At 41.5% G+C, this 21278-nt stretch overlaps 1 protein-coding gene across 1 annotated transcript; it reads left to right on the top strand.

Moving 5' to 3' along the window:
• Nucleotides 1-2593: 2593 nt before the first annotated feature.
• On the top strand, nt 2594-20235 carry STON1 (stonin 1; the record flags this gene model as incomplete). Its single annotated transcript, XM_080711252.1, has 3 exons — nt 2594-4475; nt 13025-13227; nt 20161-20235. The coding sequence occupies 3 exons, from the start codon at nt 2594-2596 to the stop codon at nt 20233-20235; spliced, it is 2160 nt and encodes a 719-aa protein (XP_080567378.1).
• Between the last annotated feature and the right edge of the window lie 1043 nt (nt 20236-21278).

Below are 21278 nucleotides of genomic sequence, written 5' to 3' on the forward strand. Positions count from 1 at the left end.
TTGAATGTGTGATAGAATTCAGCTGTGAAACCATCTGTTCCTGCATTTTCTTTGTTGAGAAAGTTTTCATTCCTAATTCAGTCTTAGTTATAGGTCTATTTTGACTTTCTATTTCTTTATGATTTAGTATTGTTAGGTTGTGTATTTGTAGGAATTATTCATTTCTCCAAACTTGTCCAATTTGTTGGCATATGAATGTTCATAGTAGTCCCTTATAATACTTTATGTCTTCTATTTTTGATTTTTAATCTTTTTATTCTTCATTAGTCTTGGTAAATGTTTGTCAATTTTGTTGACTTTTTAAAAATATAAAATCAGTTTCTTTTTCTTTTTTTTTTTTTTGTGGTATGGGGGATGGAACCCAGGGGCATTCTACCTCCAAGCTACACACCCAGCCCATTTTTTAAAAATTCCTTATCTTGAAACATGGTCTCACTGAGTTACAAAGGGTCTAAGTAGCTGAGGCTGTCCGCAAACTGCGATCTTCCTGTCTTAGCTTCCCAAATGCTGAGATTACAAGTGTGCACCGCCACACCCAGCTTAAAATCACAGTTTCACTGATTTTGTTATTTTTTTTATTTTCTGTTTCATTTATTTTTGCTATAGTCTTTTTCCCCTTCTGTTAGCTTTAGTTTTAGTTTGTTCTTTTTCTACCTTTTTTCATTTTCATTGTCTCAAGATATTTTCTAATTTTTTCCACTCCCCTTTTTGACAATTGTGTGAGTACATATTTGGGTTGTATTTTGTTTAATTTTCACACATTTATAAATTTTCCACTTTAGTCTCTCATATTGTTCAGATCCTCTGTATTTTTCAATATTAACTTTTTTTGGTGGTGGTACAAGGGATGGAACTCAGGAGCCTTCTACCTCTGAGCTATACCCCAGCCCTATTTTTTATTCTTTTAATTTTGAAACAGGGTCTCACTAGTTGCAGAGGGCCTCACTAAGTAGTAGCTGAGACTGTCCTCAAACCACAATCCTCCCATCTCAGCCTCCCAAGTGCTGGGATTATAAGTGTGCTCCACCACGCCCGGCGCAATATTAATTTTTGTCTGGATGTTGTATCTGTTATTAAAAGTGGTATATTAATTTCTCCCTAATATTATTGTTTGGCTGCCTATTTCTTCATTTACTTCTGTTAATGCCTGCATCACATATTTTGGTGCTCTGACATTGAGTCCATATTTAATTGTTTTATCTTTCTAGCGAATTCTTCCTTTTATCATTATAGAAATTTTTTTTGTAGCTTGTAATATTTTTTGACTTAAGTTTATTTAGTTTGATATAAGCATGGCTCCTTCTGTTAGTCTAGTTCCTGTAACAAAACCCTGAGAAAATTAACTTTAAAAGAGGGAAGGTTTTAAGCCTGGTGTAGTGGTGCACGCTTATAACCCTAGTACTTGAGAATCTGAGACAACAGGGATGCAGGTTTGTGGCCAGTCTCAGCAACCTTGCATGGCTCTCCACAACTTAGTGAGAACTGTTTCAAAATAAAAAATAAAACAGAGCTGAGGTTGAATGCCTCTGGGCTTAATACCCAGTACCACACAAAAAATAAAAGGTTTATTTTGTCTCACAATTTTGGAGATGGCAGTCCTTGGTTGTTTGGCCCATTCCTTTTGGGCCTATAGTGATGAGGCACATCTTGGTGGGAGTGCATGGAGCAGGAAGCCCATTCATCTCTTAGCTCATGAGAGAGAGAAGAAACAGTGGGTCCCACAGCCTTCTCCCAGGGCACACCTCAGCAATCTCACTTCTACTCTAGGGCCTTCAGGAGGCTCTACCTCCTGAAGGCCACACCACTTCTCAGTTGTCCAGAGCTAAGGACCAAGCCTCTAATACACAGGCCTTTGGGAGATATTCTGGATCAAACTAGCAGCTCCCCTGCTGGATTTTTGGTTTTCATTTGAATGGAAAATCCTTTTTCATTCACTCACTGTCAGTGTGTGTGTGTGTGTGTGTGTGTGTGTGTGTGTGTGTGTGTGTGGTGATGCTGCGGATTAAACCCAAAGGACAATCTACCTCTGAGCTATACCCCCCCACCCCCCGCCCAGCTCTCAGCTAAATTGCTAAGGGCCTCACTAAGTTGCTGAGGCTGGCTTTGAACCCCAAATCCTCCTAAATATTGGGATTACAAGCAAGTTCCACCAAACCTGGCCTGTGTAACTATTTCTTTTTGTCCTTCAAAATAATTTTTTGTTGTTTTTTGTTTTTGCTACTGGGGATGGAATCCAGGGACATTTTACCTTTGATCTACATCCCCAGCCCTATTTTTTATTCTTTATTTTGAAACAGAGTATCATGAAGTTGCAGAGGGCCTCACTAAGTAGCTGAGGCTGGCTGCGAACTTGTGATCCTCCTGTCTCAGCCTCCTAAGTGCTGGGATTATAAGCGTGTGCCACCATGCCCAGCTTTCAAAATAGTTTTTAAATATTTCTTTGCATTCATCAAAACTATACTTTCATATCCAAGTGTTTCTCAGATCTGAATATCTCTAGTAACTTGTACTTTCCCCTTTAGTTTATATGCCTATTTTCTCCATCTCCTTGACAGAGACGACACATCTGATTTCTTGACTACCTGATCTGAAGATGTGCTCCAGGAACCCAGGCAGCTGGGTCACCTTTGATGATGACCCTGCTTTTCAGTCCTCTCAAAGGTCAAAGGATTTTCCTCTGGAGGCTCAAGGTGTCTGCAGACCAAATGGACTGAAGCTGAACCTGCCTGGCCTCAAGGACTTTCCCAGCAGGTCTTCTTCCTCCAGCAGCACCCCACTCTCCTCTCCCATTGTCGATTTTTACTTTAGTCCTGGACCTCCAAGTAATTCTCCTCTTTCTACACCTACCAAAGACTTCCCAGGTTTTCCTGGCACCCCTAAGGTGGGGAGTCATATGCTTTATTCTATTCCAGAATCTTCAAACTATCCAGTTGCAACCCAGTCTGCTTTTTTGCCCAATGACCACTCGTCTACACAGCCTACTCCCAAAGTTGGTGTTCCAGGTGAAATCATTCCTCAGCAAGCTGAAAGCCTAGGGGTCCAAAGTGGCATTCCGCAGTTTCAGTATTTTCATGAGGACTGTGCTTTTTCAAGTCCATTTTGGAAAGATGAATGGGGTGCTTCTCAGTTTGCCTTTGACATCCCAGGAAGAAGAAAGACTTTCTCATCAAGAGACAAGGAGATGCCTATTGATCAAAAGGGCCTAAATACATGTTCACTCAACTACATCTGTGAGAAACTTGAACATCTGCAGTCAGCAGAGCACCAGGACACCCTGGGCAATTTGTCTACACAGTGCCCATGCACCCAAGACTCCGCCTCTCCCTTTGTCCCAGAAGCGCTCTTCAGGAGCCAGCCAAAGGATGGATGGTCCTTCATGCTGAGAATTCCTGAGAAGAAGAACATGATGTCTTCCCGACAATGGGGACCAATTTTTCTGAAAGTCCTACCAGGAGGAATTTTGCAGATGTATTATGAGAAGGGGTTAGAGAAGCCATTCAAGGAGCTACAGCTGGATCCACATTGCAGGCTTTCTGAACCCAAGGTTGAGAACTTCAGTGTGGCAGGGAAAATTCACACTGTGAAGATTGAACATGTATCTTACACGGAAAAGAGGAAGTACCATTCCAAGACAGAAGTAGTTCACGAGCCAGATATAGAACAGATGCTAAAGCTGGGGTCCACAGAGTATCATGACTTCCTGGACTTTCTGACCACTGTGGAGGAGGAGCTGTTGAAGCTTCCAGCTGTCTCAAAACCAAAAAAGAGCTATGAGGAACAAGAAATCTCCCTGGAAATTATGGACAACTTTTGGGGTAAAGTCACAAAAGAAGATGGGAAATTGATAGAAAGTGCCGTGATAACCCAAATCTGTTGCCTTTGCTTTGTGAATGGGAATGTGGAATGTTTTTTAACCTTGAATGATCTTAAGTTACAGAAGCAAGATGAATGTGCTTTTGAAAAAGATCCAGAGAAGAAATGGATTGATATTTTGGACTACCATTTTCATAAGTGTGTGAAAGTCCAAGAATTTGAGCAGTTGAGAATCATCAAGTTTGTACCTCTTGATGCCTGCCGCTTCGAGCTAATGCGCTTCAAGACTTTGTATAGAGGGGATGATCTTCCCTTCTCTGTGAAATCTGTGGTGGTTGTCCAAGGAGCCTATGTGGAACTGAAGGCCTTTCTTAACATGGCCCCATTGGCTCAGAGGCCATCCCATGTGGGAACCTTGAGGTGCTGTGATAATATAATGATACAATTTCCTGTCCCATCTCAATGGATCAAGGCCCTCTGGACCATGAACCTTCAGAGGCAAAAGTCACTGAAAGCCAAGATGAACCGCCGGGCATGTCTGGGGAGTTTAAATGAACCTGAGTATGAGCCTGTCATTCAAGTCACTACGGGAACAGCAAAATATGAGAGTGCCTACCAGGCTGTGGTGTGGAAGATAGATCGGCTTCCTGATAAAAATTCAAGTAAATATTCACCATCTAAGTTGGTTTGTATGAAAGGTAGCATAAATACTTTTCTTTCCTCCTTCAGTTGCAACCAGGTAGGAACAGATGGTAACTTGTTGCCTGAGGCCACATTTTCAGAGACAGGTGGGATATGGAACATTTAGCCAAGTAGCTGGTTTATTTATTTTCTTTTGTGCTTGTTTCTACCAGATGAGTATAACTTCTTATATCGTTTTTTTTTTTTGTTTGTTTGTTTGTTTTGGTGGTACTGGGGTTCCTGGAAACCCTTCTATCTCTAGGCTACACTCTCAGACCTATTTTTACATTTTTATTTGGAAACAGGGTCTCCTAAGCCAGTGCGCGCGGCTGGCTTCGAACCTGCTCTATCCTCCTGTCTCTGCCTCCCAAGCGCGGGGATTACAAGCGTGTTCTACCACGCCCAGTGTTACATCTTTTTAATAACATAAGAAATATCATCCTAGCCTAGGAATTTGTTGTGGATAGTGCACTGAAGAAAAATTTATGCACATTCATCATATGCTTCTTATCTTTAGCCTGTCAACCTCAAATATTACAAGTGTTTCTAACATAGCTTAGATTCCCTAAGTCATTGTTAAAGGCCTGCCATTGTGTGTCTAGACTTTTTCTGTTTTTTTTTTTTTTTTTTTTTTTTTTTTGCAGTGCTGGGGATGGAACACAGAGGTATTTTATCTCTGAGCTACACCCCTAGCCCTATATTTTAGTGTTTTTATTTTTATTTATTTTTTGGTGGTACTGGGGTTCCTGGAAACCCTTCTATCTCCGGGCTACACTCCCAGACCCATTTTATATTTTTATTTGGAAACAGGGTCTCTTAAGCCATCGAGGGGCTTCGAACCAGCCATCCTCCTGTCTCCGCCTCCCAAGCCCGGGGATTAAAGCCTGCGGCCACCACGCACCATGCCCGGCCCTAGTGTTTTTATTTTTGAAACAGGGTCTCACTTAGTTGCAAATGGCCTCTGAAATGTTGGGATTACAAGCATGCTCCACCACACCCGGCTTGGACTTTTTTGTATTTTTAGCTAAGATACTTCCTCCTTAGGTTTTGCTCCCTGCTCTTTGAAATAAGCCTCCTTTTCATATTTACCCAAATTGATTTCTTTGGTTGAATTTACTCTTGCCATTTCACCATCTCAACTGGATGTTTTAGAATAACCTAAGCATTAAAAATCTAGTTAACTTTTACATTTTGCAAAGGAAATAATTGAAATAAATAATTTGAAAAGACAGTCTAATGCCACATTTATTTTTCAAAATAACAAGTTAGTAGTGAGCATATTATAATAAAACAAAAAAGAAAAATTGGAAGTTAGGGCTATTCCTTGTTTTGTTTTTCTTCCTTTGTTCCTTCCTTCCTTTCTTTTAAACTGAGTTTTAGAACACTGGGCTGTGGAGGTAAATTTGGGACAAGTTTGGGGAATCTGAATTGATGCCCTCATTCATGGATTTAGTCAGACCTTTATGGAGAGCTTACCACTTTATACCAAGTGCTACATTAGGCGATAGGAATGAGGATGGAGAAGGTCTGATCTCTTTTTCCATATAGTTTCTAGCTGTTCTAGTCCTTCCAGGAGATGTGAGCTCATCTTAGGTCTCTTCAGGCTGTGGACTTGAGAGGAAGCAATTTTATTTGGCATGGCCCTATAACAGTATTTACCAAACCTGACCGTATGTTTGAATATTTCAATACCAGGTATTGAAACCAGGGATGCTATACCTCTGAACTATACCACCAGCCCTTTTTATGTTTTATTTTGATAAAGAGTCTTGATCTGCCTGTCTCAGCCTCTCAAGTACTGGGATTATAGGTGTGTGCCACCATGCCTGGCTCTGAGAGCTTTTAAATAATCTTGATGTTCAGGCTCCACTCCATGCCAATTAAGTCAGAATCCTTGGGGGAGAGATCCAGGGACCAGTGTGTGTGAAGAGCCCCAAGTGGACCTTATGTGTAGCCAGGGTGAGGAATGCTGTCTTAAGGGCCTGCAGTGGCCTAAAGGGATACCATAGTCTGCTCTCTGGAGGTGGTGGGACCACCTTCTCCATGACTTGCAGTTTGCTGGTGTGACAACTGTCAACTGACTAATGCCAGTGAGAAATTCCACACTATGAAACTTTGTTTCAGTCACAAAATTACTTAAAATATTATTAATGATAAAATTATGCAAGGTATTTTTAAGATATAAGTGAATTTTGTGTTAATTCTTCAGTCTCATCTTCAAGATTTCTCATTCTGCAAATGCAAATATTATAAAAAAAAAAAAATCTGAACTCAAGCACTTCTGGTCCCAAGCACCATGGCTAGAGAGATCCCAACCTGTATTCAGGCCCCATTCCCTGCCTGTCAGATTCTTGGGCTGTGGCCCAGCTATTGGGCTGGTGAGAACTACAGGCGTGGAGGCCCTGCTTTCCTTGGAGCCCTGCTCCCCTCCAGCGGTCACCAGCAGTCAGTTTAATGAGAACAGACAAGAACGCACATTCTCAGAAAGGCTGGCTCTGGACTTGCTCTGGGCCTTCAAGATTTCTTTCTAGAGCCTGTCAAAGAACCAGGCCCACACAGCAGCATTTTACAAGCACTTTAGTCAATGTGCATTGATCACACGCTGAGTAAATCCTTTGGGGTCAAAGTTACGCTGTTGAGATCAGGTGTGGGTGCCAAGAGGAGGTCCAGGGACAGGGCAGAGGGTTGTACAGCGCTGAGCTGGGGCACTTTGGGGATTACTCAGCCTGTCCCAAGGTAATGCAGAGAGCAAGAGGGTCCCAGGCAGGCTATAGTCTGGTTTGCTTCTTAAGAAGAAACATAGAAAAAGGAAAGTTGAGACTTAGAGGAAATCTTGGTCCTAGGGTAGTGCTTCTTAAATATCTATGTGAATCTCCTTGTTAAAATGCAAGACTCTGACCCAGCAGCTGGGGCCAGCACTACTGTGTTCCTTACAAGGGCTGCTGGTGGTGGTCTGTGGACCCACATGTACAACATGTACAGGTTTCTAGACATCATTTGTAGTTCTTTGTATGATTTTTAGATTAGTTGTGTGCTTAGAGAACAGAGGACTTTTTTTTTTGGTACTGGGGATTGAACCCAGGGGCATTCTACTTCTGAGCTCTAGCCCAGCCTCCCCCTCCCCCCCTTTTTTTTTGTTTGAAACAGGGTCTCACTAGGTTGCTGAAAATCTTTGTACTTACTGAGGCTGTCCTTGAGCCTGCAATCCTCCTGTTTCAGCCTCCCAAATACTGTAATTACAGATGTGTGCCACCATGCCTGGGTGAAGGCAGATGACTTTTAATTTACTTTTTATTCTCTTTTTGGCAGATTAACTTTTAAATAGATCTTTAAAATGTTATGCTTTTCAAACCAGTTTCTGAAGAAACTGCCCCATTAGAAAAATACTTTTAGCCGGGCGTGGTGGCACACGCTTGTAATCCCTACGCTTGGGAGGCTGAGACAGGAGGACTGCACAGGTTCAAAGCCAGCCTCAGCTACTTAGTGAGGCTCTCACCAACTTAGTGAGACCTTGTTTCCAAATAAAATATAAAACTGGTCTGGGAGTATAGCCCGAAAGGTAGAAAGCCTCTGAGTTCCACCCCCAGTACCACAAAAAAAGAAAGAAAGAAAGAAAGAAAGAAAGAAAGAAAGAAAGAAAACTTTGAACATGGAAACTGAAAAAGAACTAGTCTACTGCTACACACTAGTTAAAACTATTTTGCTTTGCCTTTCTTCCTGGCAATTGTGAGCAAAGGCTTAGCCTTTCCTATTGATGAAATCACTCACTTGCAATTTCAAGCTCAATGGGATGGGCTTCAGGCCCCTTAAAGGTCTATTCACCAGGCCATTTAACAGTGGACACTCCCATCTTTCATTTTACAGCAAAGACTGGCCTAGGCAAGAGCTTGTAGACTTAATTCAAACTAATGTATGGAGGACAACGAGGTGCTTAGGCATTATTGAAGAAGAGGATAACAGAAAAGGGAAGAGGGAGAGAAAGAGAATGAGGACAAATGGGGACCCTGGTTAGCCGATGGAGATGGTGGCAAAGGGCCAGAAAGGGGAGCAGGAGTGGTGGTCCTCTCCCACTTCACAGCTGTTCTCAAACTTTGCTCTCTGTCATCAGCACCTTGATTGTCCTCTCCCCTTCATTTGTTTCATCTTCTTACTATTCATTTCCCTCAAACCTCAACTGTTCAGTTTCGGAGGTGAAACATTTTGACTATTCCCTGGACCCAGGAAGATTTTGGGATTTGCATTTCTCCCTGTGTAAGACAAGGCTTTCTGGTGAATAGCAGTTACCAAAGCCCAAGAGTGTCCCCTCGTGGCAAGAACTGAAACAGCAGGATTTTCCTCTTTTCATTCACTGTGAGTTTATGACAATTACCTGTTAAGTCCCAAACATAACATGCAAGACATTGGGCTCGCATTCATGGGATAGCTGTTCTCATGAAGCTTAAAGTATGAGGAGGGAATGTATTAGTAAACACTGTAGAGTAGAGTAGTTTCTTTCTTTCTTTTTTTTTTTTTTTTTGGTGGTGCTGGGGGTGGAACCCAGAGGCTTTCTACCTCCGGGCTATACTCCCAGACCTTTTTTTATATTTTATTTGGAAACAGGGTCTCACTAAGTTGGTGAGAGCCTAACTAAGTAGCTGAATCCGTGCAATCCTCCTGTCTCAGCCTCCCAAGCGTGGGGATTACCAACGTGCACCACCACGCCTGGCTGTAGAGTAGTTTCTACAGCCAGGAAAGATATACCAGAAAATGCAAGCCCGGCGTAGAGGCGCACACTTGTAATCCCAGCATTCAGGAGGCAGAGACTGGAGGATCTTGGTTTGCAGACAATATTAGCTACTGAGTGAGGCCTTTCACGACTCAGTGAGACCCTGTTTCAAAAATAAAAAGACTAAAAGAGTAGGGCTGGGGGTGTAGCTCAGAGGTACAATGCCCCTGGGTTCCATCCCCAATACTGAAGAAAAAAAAAAAAATTGCATGTTTATCTTTGACTTTTTTTTTTTTGAAAAACAGGTAGAAAGGCCTTGTTTCTAATATTTTTGAATTATGAAGTCTTCAGCTCAGGTTTGACTTTTCTACAGTCATTGAAAAACTTCCCCAATTATTTTTCTATAAAATTTTATTATCAAGCTGGGCATGGTGGCACACGCTTGTAATCCCAGCATTCAGGAGGCTGAGACCCAGAGGATCGTGGTTCACGGACAGCCTCAGCTACTTAGTGAGGCCTCTGCAACTCAGTGAGACCCAGTTTCAAAATAAAGAATAAAAAATAGGGCAGGGGGTTTAGCTCGGAGGTCCAATGTGTCTGGGTTCCATCTCCAGACCCGCAAAAAAAAAAAAAAATGTTATTATCAAATTAGGGCATCTCCACTGTCCTTTTCAACTCTAAACACAGAGTTCACAGTTCCTTTATTTGCAAGATTATAGTGATTAGATAATAATATTAGTTTCAAATCAAGTAGCACTTGTTAGAGAAATAGTATGATCTGCAGCACATCTATACATGATAGTATACTCCTACCCCAGTGATCTCTATCAACTGGCTAATCCTCACAGCAACCTTAGAAGGCTCCGGTTATCATCATTACACTCATTTTCAGATGGGGACACTGAAGGCCAGAGAGGTAAGTAATGTGCCTGGGACCACACAGCTGTTAGGGAGCAGAGCTGGGGTTGTCCTCTGGGGAATTTGGGTGCAGAGGTCGTGTTCTGCACCCCTCTGTTGTCACAGGACCAACAAGAGCCTCAATTGAGCATAAATGAACTTGGTACTGTAAGAGTGCTGCCTGTGAGAGCCAGCCCCCTCCCCTTTTAATTGGTGAATTGTAATCATACATTGTGAGAGTACTGAAATGTAGGCTTCTGCTTAACGGGTTAATGAAGCAACTCTGACTCCTGAGAAGCAGCTTGAAATGCCAGGCTGGGAGGCAAGCAGACTTCCTCTAATCAGTGAGCTATGAGTCTTGCCAAACGGCCTTCAAGGTTGGGAAGCAGCCCCGGCCCTGTCGCTGAAGGTCCTTTCCCCGCATAGACATCTCTCAGGAAACTTATTGGCATGATAAACTGCTTGAGAAGTGATGAGCAGTCACAGGAGTTAGAAAATGTTAGAAGAGTTGTTTCTTTTAAGTTTAAAAGTAGAAAAATATTTCTCCTTGAAGTAAACTGAAAGCCTGCCTGTGTCACTCCCTTATCTACAGTGAAGCCTCAAGTCTGGGCTTGCACCCGGTACAAGGGAGATAACATCCTAACATCCTGTCCCAAGCTTTCTTGAATAGATATGAACCCCCTAACATCCTGTCCCAAGCTTTCTTGAACAGATATGAACCCCACGTGAATACCCCTTCTGCGACTATAAATGTAGAGCTTGAAATGTGGTCGGGGTCTCTTCTCTGAGGACTGGCCTGTGTGCTGGTTAAGGAGATTAGACCTGGGCATGCCAGTTTCTGCGGCACTGCAATAAACCCTGCCTGTGATTTACAGCTTCTGGTGAGTTCTCTGTTGTCCAGGAAGGGGCGTCTCTCGGACCTTAACAGTACTTCCTTGCTGCAGCCGGAAGTCTAGAAAGGATAATGGTTTGTGGAGTATGTGTGTGTGTGTGTGTGTATGCAAATGAAGTTGTCACGTGCCTACAGTAATGTGGGTGGTGGAGAGGGCTGGGAGGCTACTGTTGTTCCTCCCAGCATGTGAGTGGTAGAGATGGCTAATGAGCATCTGTTGGTTAATTGATTGAGGGCTTCTCAAGGCCTTTTACAGCCTTGGAACTGTTAGTCTCCTGGCAAGAAACAGGTTGTAAGGAATGAGAAGCAAATTATCTTTTAAGTATTAAGTGAAATCCTTTAAACTCTTGTTTTTGTGCCTACTCTGATGAAAATGTATTTTCTCAAGTTGACTCAGTGGCACAATAATTTAATCTGGCTTTTGAAATGACTGTCCTCACATACTTTTATTTAAGCCATTGGATATGTAAATGCTATGAGCGCTGTGAGAAGATCATGGGTCATTCGTAAACTGAATACAGGGAAAAAATTTTTTACTTCATGATAATATACACACACAAATATTATGTGATTCCCTCCTAACACTGTTGAGTTTGTAGACAGTATTTCTGGCTCTGGCATGGAGCCTGACCTGGTACAGGGGAGAAGCTCAGAAGTGTCAAATTGGATCGAGAGAGAACAAATATTAGATTGAAATGTTGAAGGCCAAGGCCAATGCCAATATGCCCATTTCTACACTGTATATCTGTTCCAGTCAAAGTGTTTTAGAAGGATGAGAATTATAGTCATGAAAAAATCTGTTCTACTGAAAAAAGAATTCTTGGCTTTGAATATTTTCTAAAACATAATACAGTTGCAAGTTTACCTTTAAAAATACCAGGCTTTTTAACAATATGGCCTAATTTGGGTTGAAGTTTACTTTTGCATGATATATAGATTGGTAAGAAAATGAGTTAATTAAAAATTATTGTAAGAGCTTTGTCATTCTACTTAAGAGAAGGAGGTTTCTACAGATCCGAAGCACATTGTTGCCAAATAATTACAATTCAGCCGGGTATGGTGGCGCACGCTTGTAATCCCCGCACTTGGGAGGCGGAGACAGGAGGATCACGCAGGTTCGAAGCCAGCCGCGCTGGCTTAGGAGACCCTGTTTCTCAAATATAAAAGAGTATCAAATAGGTCTTGGAGTGTAGCCCGGAGGTAGAAGGACTTCCAGGAACCCCAGTACCACCACCACCACAAAATAATAATAATAATTACAATTCATATAAATATTGCTTTTATGTTTTAATCAGAGAAAACTTAGTGATACCTGTAATTTAAAACATTTCTAGGAATTAATTTGTGCAGATATATAGTGATAAAATTATGCTTCTTTTAGAGCTAGTACTTAAAAATGCAGATAGATTGGGAGGCTGAGACAGGAGGGGAATGGTTCACAGACAGCCTCAGCTACTTAGTGAAGTCCTTTGCAACTCAGTGAGACCCTGTTTTAAAATAAAGAATAAAAAAATAGGGCTGGGGGTGTAGCTCGGAGGTAGAATGCTCCTGGGTTCTATCCTCAGTACTGCAAAAAATAAAAAATGCAGATGGATTTTCCCCTACCTAGTACACAATTATAGATTTTTTTTCTTTCCTTCCTTCCTTCCTTCCTTCCTTCCTTCCTTCCTTCCTTCCTTCCTCCCTCCCTCCCTCCCTCCCTCCCTCCCTCCCTCCCTCCTTTCTCCTTTCTTTCTTTCTTTCTTTCTTTCTTTCTTTCTTTCTTTCTTTCTTTCTTTCTCTCTCTCTCTCTCTCTTTCTTTCTTTCTTTCTTTCTTTCTTTCTTTCTTTCTTTCTTTCAGTACTGGAGATGGAACCCAGGGGCATTCTACCTCTGAGCTACACCCCCAGCACAATTAAATATTTTGATGGTTATGTTGTTTAAATGGGACTTGTGCTAACAGAATTTCTTATTAAAATAAGAGACAAGTGCCTTTGATATTCAACAGAAGTGTTCCATGGTTGTGATACAAATTGTCTGATTTTGTTTCCTCAAGGTCCTGATCAGCCCCATTGTCTGTCATACAAATTAGAACTTGGATCGGACCAAGAAATTCCCTCTGACTGGTATCCATTTGCTACTGTTCAGTTTTCTGTGCCTGACTCCTGTGCCTCAAGGACAGAGGTGAGGTCTCTGGGGGTGGAGAGTGATGTCCAGCCACAGAAGCACATTCACCAGCGGGCTCGCTACAACATCCAGGTACATCTCAAAGCACCATGCTCCAAGATGGGGCTTCCAGAGCTGGGGCCTGATTTGGTTTTAGATATTTACTTTGCCCCATTAAGCAACTGTGTGTGTGTGTGTGTGTGTGTGTGTGTGTGTGTGTGTGTAAGAACTGAGCGAGTTTCCTTCTTCCACTCTGTTCTGGAGAATGTAATCAACAGTGAATAAAAACAATATTGAAGCTGGGTGCTGTGGTACATGCCTATAATCCCAGTACCTGGGAAGCTGAGACAGAAGGATCACAGGTTCATGTTCAGCCTCAGCAACCTTGTGAAGCCCTCTGCAACTTAGTGAGACTGTATTTCAAAACAAAAAATAAAATAGGGCTAGGGGCTATAACTAATAGGTAGAATGCCTCTGGGTTCAATCCAAACTACCACAAACTATTAAAATGAATCTATCTCTTAGAAGAATATTTATTATTTATTTTTGTGGTACTGGAGATAGAACCCAGGGCATATACCCCAGCCCTATTTTATTTTTTTGAAACAGGATCTCACTAAATTGCTCAGATCCTCACTAAATTGCTGAGGCTGGCTTCAAACTTGCGATCCTTCTGTCTCAGCCCCCCAAGTACTGGGACCACCACAACTGGCTTTCCAGGCATATAAATAATAAAAATTATGTTAAAATAGCATAACCTGGCCAGACGTGGTGGTGCACACTTGTAATCCCCGCGCTTGGGAGGTGGAGACAAGAGGATTGCGCAGGTTCGAAGCCAGTTGCGCTGGCTTAAGAGACCCTGTTTCCAAATAAAAATGGGTCTGAGAGTGTAGCCCGGAGAAGGGTTTTCAGGAACCCCAGTACCACCAAAAAAAAAAAAAAAAAAAAAAAAGATAGCATATCCCAAATGGATTCTGTGGAATGAATGTCTCTAAGAAAAAAAGAAGTTGGAAAATATTACACATTAAATTGGTGTTAAATGAAGGATATGAGAAGTCCTACAAAAAGAAACTTGTTAAACTTAATCTAGTTTTCCTCAACTCATTGACTATAGGTAATTTATGGGAGATACATCAGTATCTTCTGGAATAGTATCTGTGGGGGTATCCTTTGGGAAATGGGAGAATGCTTTATTACAAGTTGTTAATTTTTATTTTTATTTATTATTATTATTATTATTATTATTATTATTATTATTTATTATTATAGTGTGTGTGTGTGTGTATGTAGTGCTGGGATTAAACCCAAGGATGCTCTACTTCTGAGCTACACTCCTAGCCCTATTTTATTTCTGAAGCAGGGTCTTGTTGAGTTACTGCATACTGGACTCAAACTTGTGATCCTCTTATTTTAGCCTCTCAAGTATTGGAGTTATAGGTGTGTGTCACCACACCACATCTAGCTTATCACAAGTTTTTTTTTTTGTGTGTGTGTGTGGTACTGGGGATGGAACCTAGAGGCATTCTGCTTCTGAGCTACACTCCCAGCCCTATTTTTTATTCTTTATTTTGAAGCAGAGTCTCATTGAGTTGCAAAGGGCCTCACTAAGTAATAGCTGAGGCTGTCTTCAAACCATGATCCTCCTGTTTCAGCCTCCCAAAACCTGGGATTACAAACGTGCGCCATCACGCCTGGCTCATATTACAAGTTTTAACTAATTAAATCCTGAGTTTCAATCCTGTGAACATAATAATTATTCAAATAATATTTGAAAGTTACTCTAAGTGGTATATCTGTGGCTTAGTATAAATTTGTGTGTGTGCTGGGGATTGAACTCAGAAAGGGGCATTATACCTCTGAGCTATACCCCAAGCCCTATTTTATTTTTTATTTTGAAACAGACTCTCAATAAGTTGCTGAGGTAGGCTGCACACCTATGATCCTCCTGTCTCAGCCTTCCAAGTACTGGGATTACCACGCCTGGCTTCTCCGCTATCTTTAGTTAGATGAATTACAGAATCACATACACTCAACATCTGGTTTTTTTTTTTTTTTGTTTTTTTTTTTTTGGTGGTACTGGGGTTCCTGGAAGCCCTTCTACTTCCGGGCTACACTCCCAGACCTACAGACATATTTTATACTTTTTAAAATTTGGAAACAGGGTCTCTTAAGCCAGTAAGGCTGGCTTCAAACCTGCGCCATCCTCCTGTCTCCACCTCCCAAGTGCAGGGATTACAAGTGTGTGCCACCACGCCTGGCTCAACATCTGTTTCTAAGTTTATTTTTCTTCTTATTGTCAAGGTGTGTGTGTATGTGTGTGTGTGTGTGTGTGTGTGTGTGTGCGCGCACGCACACTTATAGAGAACATCTGCCCCATATGGTGACAATATGTTGCTGGTTTTGTTTACAAATATTTTTAAAAAATTTTTTATTGGTGCACTGTATTCATACATCATATTGGGATACAAAAAACTTTTGTAGACATACATGCACACATCGCCCAGTTAGCCCCCACCCGATCCCCACCCCATTCCCTTCCCATCCTCCTTCCCATGCTTGGCTTAGTGGTTGACATCTAGTATTATAGCAATTTATCCAAAATTAAAAAGGATAATCTTGACTGGATGGCAACAATAAAAGCTAACAATACAATTTAGAGATAGGTAAAAGACTAACATAAATAATGAATCTCCACAGATAACCAATCTTAGTTGTCTGTTGGATGGAAAATCTTATTTCTCTGGTTCTGGTGTGTGTTACCTATTTCTTCTTTGTAGTTAATCTCTTTGAGTATTTTCTCTAGTGCTGGTTTTGAAGACATAAATTCCTTCAGTATCTGTTTGTTGTGGAAGCTTCTTATTTCCCCATCTAATTTGATAGAAAGTTTTGCTGGGTAGGAAACTTTTGGCTGGAAGTTGTTTTCTTTCAGAGTTTGGAATATGTTACTCCAAGCCCTTCTGGCTCTCATGACTTGGTTTGGGAAGTCTGGAGTGATTCTAATTGGTTTGCCTCTGAATGTCACTTGGCCCTTTGTTTTTGTTGCCTTTAAGATTCTCTGCTTGGCTTCCACATTGGTCATTTTGACAATTATGTGGCGTGGGGATCCTCTTCTCCGATCGTGTCTAAAGGGAGTTCTATAAGTTTCCTGGACTTGTGTATCGACCTCTTGCTCTATGTTTGGAAAATTTTCTGCTATTACTTCCTTGAAGAGATTGTTGATCCCTTTGGTTTCACCTTCTTTTCCCTCCTCTATTTCAATTATTCTTAGGTTAGGTCTCTTAAAATGGACCCATATTTCTTCAATGTCAGATTTCTGCTGTCGGATATTTTTTTCTAAATTAGAAACTATGCATTCATTTTTGGATTGATCATCTTCTAAGAGTGAGATTCTATTCTCCATGTGGTCTAATCGGTTGTTTCTACTTTGAATTGAGGCCTTTACTTCATTAATTGCATTCTTTATCTCTTTTTGGCTCTCTCTGAATTCTTTTCGAAACACCTCTATTATTTCTACAGTTATTTTCCTGATTTGATCTTCTAGAAATCTCTGAATTTCTGTTTTATCGGGTTCTGATGTTGTGGGATTGTGGGCATTCATTGCTCCATTGTTATTCCTCTTTCCCATGATTTCAGGAGTTTGTGCCTTCTCTGGGTTCTTCCCTAGGTCACTATGACTTCATTTAAGGTGCTGTGGATCTCGAGTCTGTGGTATCTCAGTCCCCACTACTCCTTTACTGGGTTGTATCGCAAAGTCTCAGACCCAGGGAGTCAATTGAGGTGGCTTTAGACCATGGGGGGGGTGCATTCTCCTATGGTGTTATATCTCTGCCACCGCCACTCCCCCACTGGGTCAAGTCCCTGGGAGTACAGTACTGGGATTTCTTCTCTGGGGCCTGCAATTTGACTCACTGTTGTTGAATACGCAGATGGAGCTGTAGTGGACTCGGTGAATTCGCTGCTGCTGTCGCTGCCGCTGGTGGCAATATTGCGCCGCTGCCACGCCCTCGGCTGTGAGTCTGGCATATTTCTTCTCTGTTTTTGAGCTCTGCTCTGAGTCCCTGCAGGGTGTGCTGAGCCCAGCCTCTGGGAGCTTTAGATGTTCCCTGTGCCAAAAAATCTGCCGAATCCCACCGGGCTCTTCCGCAGCGGCTCACCTCGGTTCGCTGTGTGGGCTCTTCCACAGTGGCTCACCTAGGCTCGCTGTCCGCCGCTCCTCTCTGGAGCCCGATGGGCTGTTGAGTGTGTTGGTCTGTAGCTGTAGCCGTCCGGTGAGGTCACCGCTGCCGCCGGCAGTAAAGCGCTGCTGCTGTGTCCTCGGCCGTGAGGCCGGCGTATCTCCTTTGTGGCTCTGAGCTCTGTTATGAGACCCCCTCCTCTCTGGGGCTGGTGATTTTTTTGTTTCTCTCATGATGGTGTTTTCTGGCTATGAAAGGCGCTGATTTTGTGGTAATAGAGATTGGTTGTTAGCGGGGCTCTTAAGCCCCGCTTTTCTCCGTCACCATCTTCCCGGAAGTCTCTCACACATATTTTTTAAAATTAGAAAATATTTCACAAATCATAGAAATTGAATAGTGGTCCTGTTAGAATTTATATTTTACTTTTGTCTTGCACATGAACAACATTTTTATTATCATTTTAAACTCTACAATTTCAGCGATGACTAATGCCATCCTGATCTCCTACTCATTTATTCCTATTAAAATAGTGTGATTATATAAGACACCAGTAACAACAACTGGTGGTCCTATAATATAATAATAAAAGTCAAGAATTTTTTTCCTTTTGGACCATCTGCATGTTTGTATTTCCAGTATGAGACAGGAGTACTGCAGGTTTGAGGACAGCCTCAGCAACATAGGGAGACTCTCAGGATCTTAAGGAGACTGTGTTTCAATTTAAAAAAATAAAAAGTGCTGGAAGTATAGTTTGAAGGTAGAATGACACTGTATTTGAGTCCAGTGAGTGATAAAAGTAATGACAGGTAGGTGGTATCCTGGGCACTTGTTTCAGCACTAAATAATTTCCTTCCCCAGCAGCTGGGAATTGCACTGGCTGGAGAGAACTGCCTAGCCCTGAGGTCCTGTCCTCTCCTTGTCAGCCTGTGTCCAGTGACTGAAGATGTAGGGACATAAAATTCCCTTTGCATTGGCTGGGGCTGGGCCTGAAGGACCATTTCAGGCTTCTTGGGCAGACTGGTGCTATACTGACCACTGAATTGTGTGTTGCAGCCAGATCTCCTTTGCCTACCCAGCTTCATCCCTGCCTACACTCTCCTAAGGGTGTGGGTCAACAGCAATCCCCAGTGAGCTTTTGGACGCCAATCTTCAGCTCAGATTATGCTTTCTGGAGAAGCTGACCTATAACAATAGGAATATAAATATTATGCATGACTGAAATGTGGACTAAGCACGCACAGGAATTTCACTTGTAGCTGTTATCTTATTTACAGGACATGCCAGTTTCACATAGTTTTAGCAGCAGCTCAAAATTACACAACAAAGTATCTTAGGTTTGATATCATTTACTAGTTGATCTGCACCTGATGGCAATTCTGATTGTCACCTCCCATTTAGTAAGTATCCGCTGAGCAGGGTCTCAGGTAGCTCCTGCTATAGATGGGGTGACACAGTGATGAACAAGAGGGACAAGATGTTCTTATGGAGCTTCTAGTGGGGGAAAACAACAACAAAAATAGATGAGCTAGGTGTGGTGGCACTTGCCTGTCATTCCAGTACTTGTGCATTGAAATAGGATCGCAGGTTCAAGGCTAGCCTCAGCACCTTAGTGAGAATGTTTCAAAAATAAAAATTAGTCGGGCGTGGTGGCACACACTTGTAATCCCAGCGCTTGGGAGGCCGAGACAGGAGGATTGCACAGGTTCAAAGCCAGCCTCAGCTACTTAGGCTCTCAGCAACTAAGTGAGACCCTGTTTCCAAATAAAGCATAAAAAAGGTCTGGGAGTATAGCCTAGAGATAGAAAAGTCCCTGGGTTCCACCTCCAGTACCACACACACACACACACACACACACACACACACACACACAATAAGTTAATTAATTAATTAATAAAATGAAAAATAAAAAATAAAAAGAGCTGGGGGTATAATTTGAAAGTAGAATGACCCTGGGTTCAATCCCCAGTACATATGTATATATGTATATGTGTGTATATATATAATATATGACAAATAATATAATTTCATATACATATATTAGACAAATAATATTATTTCAACTGCTGACTGACAGATTCTAAAATGAGAATAAAATAGGGTTACAAGATGCAGAATCATGGAAATACCCATGTCTAGAGTGATCCAGAAGGATCTCCCATTAGGAGGTAACATTTAAGCTTTAAGGGTAGACAGATGGTTTGGCTCAATTGGGTTACTAATTTATAAACTAGTTTTTTTTTTGTTGTTAGAGATATAATTTTGAGTGTGTTATAAATCTTAGATGGGCCAATGGTACTTGGGAAAACTGGTCACATGTCTAGTTAGATCTGGAAATATTGACATATACATATATTCTGTAAATGAAATTAAAATGAATTCTTAGTTTATAGTTTAGAAGCATATTTATTTTTTTATTTGGTACTGAACTCAGGGGTATTGTGCCTCCAAGCTACACTTCTAGCCCTGTTTTGTTCTTTATTTTGAAACAGTCTTTCCAAGTTGCCAAGGCTGGTCTTCAACATACAATTTTCCTGTCTCAGCCTTTCAATTACTAGGATTATAGGTGCGTGCTTCCACACCCGGTTTAGAAGTATATTTATAATAAAAATTATGATGAAAACTATGTTTGACTTAGAGAGTTTTAAATTCAGAGGAAAGGATTGGGGGGCACTCTGTTGTGCCCAAAGAGAGCAGAGTGTCTCACTATGGAGCCAGTGTGGGAGGGTGGAGGGCTGTGTCTATGTCCACAGGTGAGCTAACCACAGTCCTCACCTTGTGTATGAATAAGACTGAAGAGCTGCTAGTGTGAAGCATCTGGTAACACTGCTCATGGTTTGCTTTTACATAACAGGTTGAAATAGAGAAGAAATGGATCAAAATCGATGGAGAAGACACAGAGAAAGCCAGTGGCTGCGTAACTCAGTAGGAGCAGGAAGAATCCATGAGGACAACCTACTTGTCAAACACGTCATCCACAGAAACCATACAAAGTTCTGTTACTGACTTCCAGTATCTTATGTTTTATGTTTAGGCCTACAACCAAGCCATCTGTTATTTTCTACTTTTGATGTATTTTTGCCCTAGGGGTTTGATCTAAAATGTGTCTATAATTTGTGTGCTATTTTGTTTTCTTTTGAAACTCAAAGGCACTGTTATCTGATGTGTGACCTGCAAAGTTTCTGATGTTTGAGTGCTCAGTGGCTGACTATTATGCTCAGGATTACTTTGGTGCCCTATTTACTATCCTTCAGTCCTTGTGTCTTCTTGCTGTACCAGTGGGAAAGGCAATCAAAGGAGACATAAACCAAAATACTTAGCTTTACCTCTTTCTCATCTCTGAAATGTACTGTGGTAGGAATGATATTGAAACCACAGGCTAAATGTAGAGGTGGAAGGAGCTGTAGTTTTGAATTATTTATGTTCCTGTCCTCTGACCACAGTGGACAGAGGCAAGTGATCATTGGCTGTGTTTGGTGCCTGTCTTTTCCAGTTCTATTATCATTTTCAAAACATCTTTGTATTCTGGTATTTGCTGTGCAGGAGCTACTTCTGCTGATATACATATTTTAGTAGAACTCACTATGACATACTCCTTTTTTTTTTTTTTTGGTGGTACTGGGGTTCCTGGAAACCCTTCTTCCTCCGGGCTACACTCCCAGACCTATTTTATACTTTTTTATTTGGAAACAGGATCTCTTAAGCCAGCGTGGCTGGCTCCAAACCTGTGTGATCACCATGCCCGGCTGACATACTCCTTTAATGTTGATGGGATTTCTTTCAAAATGGAATCAGAGTATTGGACACTAGTTAAAATATTTATGTGCATTAAAGATAAATTTTTAAAGTTCATGAATATTGTTTTCTAAAAGTATACACTCTAAGAATATATTTTGATAAAGTATTATATGTAACCAACACAAGCCTCTCAAGTTCAAGCCTAAATCATATTATGTTTATTTTATGCTAGTG

This window comes from Muscardinus avellanarius (assembly GCF_963383645.1).
Source record: "Muscardinus avellanarius genome assembly, chromosome: 15".
Classification (NCBI taxonomy): Eukaryota; Metazoa; Chordata; class Mammalia; order Rodentia; family Gliridae; genus Muscardinus; species Muscardinus avellanarius.